The 10149-nt window shown below is 42.2% G+C and overlaps 3 protein-coding genes across 4 annotated transcripts in view; 1 reads left to right on the top strand and 2 right to left on the bottom strand.

The window, feature by feature from the left end:
* Positions 1–9537, bottom strand: part of LOC108229346 (zinc finger protein OZF-like) — a 9933-nt gene extending 396 nt beyond the window's left edge. Inside the window, exons 1-2 of one of the 2 annotated variants that reach the window (XR_005233499.1) lie at positions 9399–9537; positions 6996–8584 (exon numbers count right to left, since the gene is read on the bottom strand). Coding sequence is in view for 1 of the 2 variants with exons in the window: in XM_025003495.2 (XP_024859263.2) it covers positions 7128–8584; positions 9399–9438 (1497 nt within the window). In the remaining variant the exon portion in view is untranslated. Of the gene's footprint in view, positions 1–5468; positions 8585–9398 lie in introns of those variants that run through there. The other variant, XM_025003495.2, reaches the window with a different exon arrangement.
* Positions 8–4361, bottom strand: LOC108229345 (actin-like protein ARP8). Its single transcript, XM_025003496.2, has 7 exons — positions 4261–4361; positions 2941–3408; positions 1862–1987; positions 980–1413; positions 719–866; positions 529–639; positions 8–443 (listed from the first exon to the last, which is right to left on the bottom strand). The coding sequence occupies exons 1-4, from the start codon at positions 4325–4327 to the stop codon at positions 1388–1390; spliced, it is 687 nt and encodes a 228-aa protein (XP_024859264.1). The 5' UTR covers positions 4328–4361; the 3' UTR covers positions 8–443; positions 529–639; positions 719–866; positions 980–1387.
* LOC119617269 (oocyte zinc finger protein XlCOF7.1-like) overlaps positions 9450–10149 on the top strand; it is a 2349-nt gene continuing 1649 nt past the window's right edge. The window contains exon 1 of the mRNA XM_037976894.1: positions 9450–9791. Coding sequence (XP_037832822.1) covers positions 9479–9791 — 313 coding nt within the window. The 5' untranslated portion in view covers positions 9450–9478. The remainder of the gene's footprint in view (positions 9792–10149) is intronic.

Below are 10149 nucleotides of genomic sequence, written 5' to 3'. Positions count from 1 at the left end.
CAAAGGTTCAAAAATTGCATCAAAAAAACAAAATTATTAACATCTCTGCCCTTGAGTGGAAGGAAACATCTAACGTGTCAAAAACCTGAGTAAAATATAAAAATAAGTTTCATAAAGTCCAACACAAAGAACGAGTTCTGCACAAGAGAAGCAGAATTAAAAACAGAAAGTAAATAAAACACTAACTTCTACACAACAAACTGCAGCTCTTCAGTTTAAGCCTCAGAATTCACAGCTAAACTTTTCCTCTGTGTGTGGATTTTCATGTGCATCTTTAAATTTTGCTTTGTGTTAAATTTCCGCCCACAGTCCTCATAGACATGATCTTTCTGTCCCGTGTGGACTTTCACGTGTCTGTTTAAAGTTGTCTTTTGGCTAAACCTTCGTCCACAAACCTCACATTCTCTGTGGCGGCGACTGGGAGGTGGAGGGGCTGCTGGGAGCTGGGAGACAGACAGACAGACCATAATGACTACGTGCCCAAAGGTGAGGGGCGGATCAATAAATGCAGGATGCTGATCAGCTTACACAGTGGCTGCTTCCCTCTTTGTGGTTGGCCGTTGCTTGGTCTCCAGAGGATGTTCCCGCCGCCTCCTCTTCCTCCTCCTCTTCCTCCACACGTTTTCTCCTCCTTGTGTTCTGTCACAGGAAGAGGAAGTTTGTTAAAGGAACAATTCAACAACAGGGACAACGACATTAAATCACATTTTTCACTTACGGGACGAAGAACCGGTGCATGAGGAACAGAGGGGTTCTTCTTGGCAGCTATCATCCGCTTTGACGTTGCCAGGGCGCACTGAAGGTCCCAGACACGTTTTTTTAGCTGCGCGTTCTTGGTCTGGAGCTCAAAGGTGGTTTGATTTATCCTGCAATCCAAAGGACGTTCATTTTTCATGTTTTTAAAAAGACATATGGCTACATTGTGCTTTAGTTTCAATTTTGAGTAACAGCTGAATAAAAAATGTGCACACGTCGGGACCTTTCAAATAGCTTCCTGCATGCCGGAGTGCTGCAGGTGGGCTCCGGCAATGGTGGAGGTTGCTCCACCTCAGCAGCCTCCAAGTCCAGCTTGGTCACCATGGGTGGGGTGGGGTCAGTCGCCCGCAGGTTTGACAGGAGCTGCATGGCGCGGACACGTTTAGCGTGCTGGACCATCCTCTCCTGCGCCGGCGCCGTCAGCTCGGTGTGGGACTTGTAGATGTGCCTGTCAAGGTGCTTGCCGGGCACATATCGGCAACCCACGATCGGACACGGACAGCCCCGGATATTTGTGTGCCTGTTCGCAAGGTTGATAAGAATCTGGCGCTCCACCTTGTTTTTTACATCATGTGTCGCACGCAGGTGCTTGCTGACGTGCAGCAGGTTGGCCATGCACAATGGACAGTTGTTAGAAACTGTAGCAGTAGATACTGTCTGTAAAAACAACATAAATACAGAAGGGACAAAAACGTTATACATGTACACATCTCCAGTATTCATACAACAGCTTTAAACTTACTGCTGTTTACAATACATTAACTAATTAATTAATGATTAATTAGTTTAGCTCTTTAATAAGGTACTCAGAGGTTGGATCACGTGTTGCAGCAGGTTTTTATTGATTTCATTCATTTATTTCTGTATTTATTAAACTTGTGCATTGTTTACATGGTGCCCCCCCCCTCCCCCTCCAAGAGCAACTGCAGCTCTTTAAACCCTTTAAAACTGACTTTTAAAACATTTCTAATGGCTGAAAATGCTCTCAAACACTTTCACTTCATGTTTTGTCAGAAAACCGTCGAGTTTCTGACTTTTTACAACATTAAACACAGAGACAATTTACACAGGCCTTACCTCAGGGAAATCTAGAGTGGTACCTTACCTGTCCTCTCTGATCGGTTGGAACAGTTGCCGTTGGACTTGTGTTTGGGGGGAGGGGAGTGGGGTGGGCTGCAAATGGCTTCATAGTGGGGGGTGGGATTAAAACAAAGGCAATACTTTGGGGTCTCTGTGGAAAAAAACAAGTTTGGGTCTCAGAGGAAAAAAACAACTCAGCCACATTCGAGATTCCTTGTTAGAAAAAAAGTCTATAAAACCACAAAGAACAAGATTTAAAAGTTCAAGGGTCCCATGTGACGATGATTCGCTGCAAGGTTTGCGGTGGGGGAAAAAAAAAGCTTCACAACAACAAACGCTCATAACTTCCAAACGGAAGCACGTGGAGCAGCTAGAGAGGAAGAGGCATGCCAAATGTCAGCCGCCTACGTTCATCACAGCGTCCGCGGCCGTCACGGACGTTTTATAATGTGTCAATGGGGTCGTGAGTGCCGTCTACTTCCACCTGGTGTCCATTTTCCCACACGGTGTGGATTTTCATGTGAGTGTTTAAATTTGATTTTTGCCTAAACGTTTGTTCACAAACCAAACAAACAAACGGTTTCTGTCCTGTGTGGATTCTCATGTGTTTATTTAAATCTGACTTTTGGATGAACCTCTGTCCACAAAGCTCACAGACAAACGGTTTCTGTCCTGTGTGAATGCTCATGTGGGTGTTTAAATTTGTCTTTTGGCCAAATCTTTGTCCACAAAGCTCACAGACAAACGGTTTCTGTCCCGTATGGATTTTCTTGTGTCTGTTTAAATTCGTTTTATGGCTGAATCTTTGTCTACAAACGTCACATTCATACGGTTTCTCTCCTGTGTGCACATTCATGTGTGTGTTCAAATTTGACTTTTGGATAAACCTCTGTCCACATAGTTCACAAACAAATGGTTTATCTCCTGTGTGGACTCTCATGTGTATATTTAAATTTGTCTTTTGGTTAAAACTTTGTTCACAAATATCGCACTCAAACGGTCTCTCTCCTGTGTGAACTCTTATGTGTCTCATTAGTTTAGTTTTACTGTTAAAACTTTTACCACATTCTTCACAGCTAAACAGTCTGTTGTCAGAGTTTCCACCTGACTCAGGAGCCCTGCTCTCCTTCCAGTAATCGTCGCTGTCTTCAGTTGTTGACCCAGAGTCTGAAAAGGGTTTCAGATGAGAGTCAGGATGGTTAACATCCTCATCCTCTTCATCATCCTCGCTGACTTCAGTCTCTGAAGAGCTGGAAGTGTCTCCATGAGGATTTAGATCTGCTCCTCCACAGTCCTCTCCATCAGCTTCTGCTTTCATCTGGTCAGCTGAGCTGCTGCTTGGACCTTCTCTGTCGTCCATTTGGTGCTGATGAAGCTCAAACAGAGGCTTCTCCTCCTCATCCTCACTCTTCAGAGGAAACACCACGATCACGTTGAGCTGCTCTCTCTCCAGACTGGTCCAGAGTTCCTCCTCTTCCTCCTTTATGTGGAGGGGCTGTGGGTCCTGCTGGTCCACACCAGGACTCTGGTCTTCAGGAGGTTCTTCTTTAATCTTCACTGTGTGCTGAACATCTGCAGGGAACAGTGGAGCACAAACATTATGGAGAACTGGAGCTTTAAATTCACACAGACATCACTTGTGTTGCTGCTGAGTTCACTGCTCCACTGTCAGAACAACATCTGCTTTCTGTCTCCACAACATTTAAAAAGGAAGTGACTCCAAAAGTTATTCAGCTAACAGTCAGATGAGACAGACTCCAAGAGTTAATGTTAAAGATTTAAACAGAAATCTGGTCTAACTTGTTAGTGCTCAGAGTATGTGTTGGGGATGACTCTCAGCTACGACCACACCAAGTTTGAGCTCCATATCTGTAGGTTTAACTAAGTTAAAGCTAGTTTGGTCCCTGCTAAGCTCGATTAGGCTAACAGTTAGCTGTAGTGATCAGCTGTCAAAACCAGATGAGTTAAATGAAAAAGTGACAGTTTGGGGCAGAGATGGCAGCTCTGATGTTAACAAATAATTGTGGTTGTAGTGTTGGTTTTAGTTTTATATGTTACAAAGACAGAAAAAAACGTTAAATGGTTTATTAAAAGGCAGCTAGCATTAACCGGTTAGCATGCTAAGCTACAAACAAACCCCGGTTAGCATGCTAAGCTACAAACAGACCACAGTCACACAGGTTCTTGTTAATAAACTGAAGCCATTCTCCATCTAAAGCCTTTAACTCCATCACAGCTGACAGGAAGAAGTGAAAACTACAAACCTGANGACATCAGTTAGGATGCTAAGCTACAAACAGACCCGGTTAGCATGCTAAGCTACTAACAGACCACAACCACACATGTTCTTATTAATTAGCTAGATAAAAACTAGCATTCACTCTAACATATCACATTCAGCAGGAAGAACTGAAAATTACAAACCTGATCTGTTCAGCTGATTGCTGGGGTTGAAAACAGCCTCCTCGAGTTTTACTTTTCTGTCGCTCATTTTCTCCAAACACGGACAAAAACACGTGACCCCGCTGCTCAATTTTTAAAGAAAAAACTTTATTTAGACATTTAAGAATCACAGACAGAGCCGAAATGAGACACTGTGCTCCATCTGTTAAGACAGGTGTTAACAATCAGGTGTAGTTCAAAGAAGATAGACTTATTCATCAAACTATCTACTTTTATTGTTTCTAAATCTTTATTTTTTGTGTGAAAATGAGCAACTTTCTCTACTAACTCCAACTTTCACTAAGTTTGTCCCTTAATCTTCTGTTTCCATCTCCATTTAGGATTCGCATCTCATGACTTTTGGAAGCCTGTACAACGTGATGGGCGATAATGTAACTGCCTGTGTGTATTTGTGTTTGCCTGTAGGTTATCTGATGAACACAGGAGAAATCTTCATGAAAGGAATCACCAGATGAACGTCTACAAACGACTCAAGACGGCCGCCATGAAAAATCACTACAACTCAGATTTAGCTTCTATCACACCAAGTTTCAGCTCATGTCTGTAAAACTGATAAAGTTACAGCTACTTATTTGCTGCGGCGGCCATCTTAAATCAGGCTGATTCACTGTTTTCTGACTGTTCCATTGAATTCATCCAGTGGTTCATAAAACACTAAAAGACAGAAAAATGAAGACATCTCATCACCTCGCCTCCATCCCAGCAGGTGATACAGAGACCGTCTGGAGTCACGGGAGTTATTTCATCCAAACTCTCTAATCTGGGACTGAATCACAGAGAAACTACAGTGCTGATTATGTTTTACTTCAATATTATTAATTTTTGGAAAAGTGTTTGTGTAATTTACAGAATGAGTTTCAGAACAACGACACAAACTGCAGAAACAAGGCAACAAGAATCTGTCTCACACCAAGAGAAACTGATGGTTTTGGACTTTTGGAGATGGGGAGCAGAAAAGATCTTGATCCAGGTCTCGTTTCTTCACGTTCTGCTTCCAAGGAGCCAGCAGGAGGTCTCCAGGCCTGACCTTTGACCTGTGAATGATCTCCTCAACTAGAGGAAGAATTTAATCTTAGACCTTTCCCTTAAACGCTGAAAAGAAGGAAGTTGCTCAAACACAAACGAACATCTCTTTAAGTAACACGAAGATCAAACTTGGACCTTTTTTTATGAAACTCATAAACTTTATTCAACAGGTAAAAAATGTGATGTGCAGCAAAACTACACATCAAACTATTTAACAAATACACAAAAAGAAAACAAGTTGAGGTTTTATACTGACTGTTCCCTCGATAATGCAATAAAAATATAAATATATATTATAGTACATGTAAAATTACTAACTTCCTTATAGGTTTATTTATAAGTAAGAATTACATTTAAAGTATTTGTATATCAGAGGTGTAGTGACACATGTATTGGTACCATCGCGGTTCAGTGCTGAGGGGATCACCGGCGCACGTTTTGCTAACAGCCGAGACAGAAAGAAGCAAAGAAATTTAGAGTTTAAACATCGTACATCCAAGAAAGCAGGGCTGGTTCAGAATAACACTCAGAAGCTTTAATTAAACCAGCTGTGAGGGAAAACCTCCGAAGTGTCGCTGCAGCAGAGACCAGATGTACGGCAGGCAGTTGTATCATATAAGCAACACTTTGAGAAGTACTGTGGCAAAACAAATTAGGCATTTATTCAATATTCCTGATATGAAGCATCATTTTCTCACTCTGACTCTGATCTGGCTGAGATGTTAGAGTCCCGTTTGATTTATTTTGTATTTTTACGCAGACGTTCAGCTCTGTTGCTTCTGGTTTTGATAAAGTTTGGTTCAAACAGTAAGTGTCAGTGATATCTTCTTAAGAAAAATCTTTGTGAAGTTTGTTAAACTTCCTGTTTTGCACATGACATGTGGCTGTAAACACCCCCCTTCTTAAAAACATAAAACAAAAACGACACGATTGTTTTTTCTTCTTGTACCGAGGCGGACAGCTGCAGTCAGACGTTCCCATCCGCTCATTTAGGGCATAAATGTTATCAAAATTTGTCTTTTTTTAAATGATTTTACTGAACCGTTCTTTTTCCAGGGTGGACTGATGACACAACATACAACTTCAATTATTTAGACAAACAAGTCTGAATTTATTGTGGATTCTCTCTGATCCACAGAGGCTCAAAATTATACATACAGACTCAACGATATCCATTCACCGCCACTAATATTTGGTTAAATGTTAAGTGTCTCCTGGACCTCAGGCCGTTTGTCTCCATCAACCAGCTTCTGGCTGATATTTGACTGTTAGTACATTTCCTTTAAACCGGTTGGTTTCCTGTAAGAACGCAGCTTTAAAACCGTCTACAAACTTTCAACAAGGTTGAGCTTCGGGTGATTCCAGGAGTTTATCGTTAGTCTGTTTTATCCAATCAGAACCCGGTTCTGATGTGTCCAAGTTTCAACCGTCCAGCTGTCCTCCTCCTTCATTATTCCTTCCACTTTGTGCAGCCCCACAGCATGATACTACCACCGCTGTGCTTGATAACTGGTACAAACCTGTGTCCAATTCTTCTTAAAAAAAGAAAAGTTCTGTTTTGTATATTCCTTCCATCCTTTTAAAACAAAGGTTCAAAAATTGCATCAAAAAAACAAAATTATTAACATCTCTGCCCTTGAGTGGAAGGAAACATCTAACGTGTCAAAAACCTGAGTAAAAAATAAAAATAAGCTTCATAAAGTCCAACACAAAGAACGAGTTCTGCACAAGAGAAGCAGAACTAAAAACAAAAAGTAAATAAAAAACACTAATTTCTACACAACAAACTGTAGCTCTTCAGTTTAAGCTGTTTTTTCTTCAGCCTCAGAATTCACAGCTAAACTTTTCCCCCTCTCTGTGTGGATTTTCATGTGTGTCTTTAAATTTTGCTTTGTGCTAAATTTCCGCCCACAGTCCTCACAGACATGATCTTTCTGTCCCGTGTGGACTTTCACGTGTCTGTTTAAAGTTGTCTTTTGGCTAAATCTTTGTCTGCAAACCTCACATTCAAACGGTTTCTGTCCCGTGTGGATTCTCATGTGTGAGTTTAAATCTCTCTTTTGCCTGAATTTGTGTCCACAAGCATCACAAACAAACGACTTCTGTCCCGTGTGGATTCTCATGTGAGAGTTTAAAGTTGTCTTTTGCGTAAACCTTCGTCCACAGACCTCACATTCAAACGGTTTCTGTCCTGTGTGGACTCTGATGTGTATGTTTAAATATGTCTTCTGGCTAAATCTTTGTGCACAAAACTCACATTCAAACGGTTTTTCACCCGTGTGGACGCTCCTGTGTGCATTTAAATTTGTCTTTTGTCTAAATGTTTGTCCACAAACCTCACACTGAAACAGTTTCTGCTCTGTATGGATGTTCATGTGTGTGTTTAAATTTGTCTTTCGGCTGAATCGTTGTCCACAAACATCACAACCAAATTCTTTCTCCCCTGTGTGGACGCTCATGTGTGTGTTTAAATGAGCCTTTTGGCTAAACCCTCGTCCGCAGATGTCACAAGTAAACGGTTTCTCTCCTGTGTGGATTCTCATATGTACGATTAGTTTTGTATTGCTGTTGAATCTTTTCTCACATTCATCACAGCTAAATGATTTTGTTCCTGTCGGGACTTTCCTGTGTGGCTCCACATCTGTCTTCACTCCAACACATTTCTTTTGACCCAAACAGCTCGAAGACCTTCCTGCTGAGTGACGCTTCACGTGTCTCTGAAGAGACCGGTTGTGGACAAACTGTTTCCCGCACTCAGAGCAGCTCAGAGACTTGTTGTCAGAGTTTCCACCTGACTCAGGAGCCCTGCTCTCCTTCCAGTCCTCGTCGCTGTCTTCAGTTGTTGACCCAGAGTCTGATAAGGGTTTCAGATGAGAGTCAGGATGGTTAACATCCTCATCCTCTTCATCATCCTCGCTGACTTCAGTCTCTGAAGAGCTGGAAGTGTCTCCATGAGGATTTAGATCTGCTCCTCCACAGTCCTCTCCATCAGCTTCTGCTTTCATCTGGTCAGCTGAGCTGCTGCTTGGACCTTCTCTGTCGTCCATTTGGTGCTGATGAAGCTCAAACAGAGGCTTCTCCTCCTCATCCTCACTCTTCAGAGGAAACACCACGATCACGTTGAGCTGCTCTCTCTCCAGACTGGTCCAGAGTTCCTCCTCTTCCTCCTTTATGTGGAGGGGCTGTGGGTCCTGCTGGTCCACACCAGGACTCTGGTCTTCAGGAGGTTCTTCTTTAATCTTCACTGTGTGCTGAACATCTGCAGGGAACAGTGGAGCACAAACATTATGGAGAACTGGAGCTTTAAATTCACACAGACATCACTTGTGTTGCTGCTGAGTTCACTGCTCCACTGTCAGAACATCTCATGTTGGACGCCAGAAAACATCCTTAAAGACAGACATTCTTATGGCCGGCTCCAGAAGATAGCTAAAGCACTTAACTTCAGGGACCAGATGTTTAAGCTTGTTCCTCATGTAGATAAGAAACATACATCAGAAAGTATTCAGACCCTCCTCACTTTCTGCACTTTTGTTGTGCTGCAACCCGACGATACAATCAGTTAAATTTATTTATTTTCTTGTTAATCTGAACTCAGATTGCAATGAAGAGAAAACATAACTGTAACGGTTTTAAACATTAATCTTGTGCAATCTGTTAGTGTTGGGGATGACTCTGAGCTTCCATCACACCAAGTTTGAGCTCAATATCTTCAAGTTTGGCTGTTTTTTACCCATTGTTATGCTCGCTAATGTCAACCTGGCTAATCGTTAGCTGCCAGATGAGTGAAATAAAAACATATATAAGTGACAGTTTGGGAGACAGCTAGAAGCTCTGATGCTAACAGCCTTTAAATGAATCTTTGTTGTAATTTGTGTTTTTAATTTTTCTATGCTTAAGAAGAAAATTCGGGCGTTTCAATCGTTCAAACGGCAGCTAGCATCCCACGGCTAGCATGCTAAGCTACAAACAGGACTCGGCTACACACGTCCTGGTTAAAAAATTCAACATATTAGCTAGCTAAAAGCTCTGAAATCGTTACACCTAAGAGAAATAATCAAAAACCTACAAACCTGATATATTCAGCTGATCTCTGGGGCTGAAAACGGCCATTTTTTCCCAACAGAACCTGCTGACGGTTAGCTGTAAGCTAATGCTGGGACACTTTCAGCCGCAGCTTCCGAGCACAGATATAAACACACAGATGTCTCTGCTGTCAATCGGAACCACAGCCATATGTCCACATGTCTCTCTTTGCAACCCGGAGCTGCTACGCGTGTCTGCAGCCAGAACCCCCTCCTTCTCGGCTCGGTTCTTGTCGGCTGAAACGGTCCTTCCTCCTGCCCGGAGCGTTCCAGCTGCTCCGGTTCGGCTCACAGCTAACCATTACCCGGGGGGTTCTGCTGGAGAGATGAGCGGAATCCAGGAGGCTGGTTTCAACCCCGTCGACGAGCTGCGCATATCAGGTTTTCAGTTTTAATTCTTTCTGTCAAACGTGATGATCCGAGTCAGAGTTGAGTCCGAACTTTGAGCTAGCTAACGGGCTGTGGTTAGCTGTAGTTTGTTTGTAGCTTAGCATGCTAACAGCGGGATGCTAGCTGCCTTTTGGTAACACATCGAAACATTTAGCGTTTCTGCTTTATTTTAAGCAGTGGTGGAGAAAGTACTCAAACACTGTACTTAAGTAAAAGTACAAATAAACAGACAAAAATGTACTCCAGTAAAAGTAGAAGTACCACCTTAACATTTTTACTTAAGTAAAAGTAAGAAAGTACCACCTTAACATTTTTACTTAAGTAAAAGTAAGAAAGTACTTGCTTTTAA

The sequence above is a fragment of the Kryptolebias marmoratus genome, linkage group LG8 (genome assembly GCF_001649575.2).
Source record: "Kryptolebias marmoratus isolate JLee-2015 linkage group LG8, ASM164957v2, whole genome shotgun sequence".
Taxonomy (NCBI): Eukaryota; Metazoa; Chordata; class Actinopteri; order Cyprinodontiformes; family Rivulidae; genus Kryptolebias; species Kryptolebias marmoratus.
This window is presented reverse-complemented; position numbering and strand designations above follow the sequence as displayed.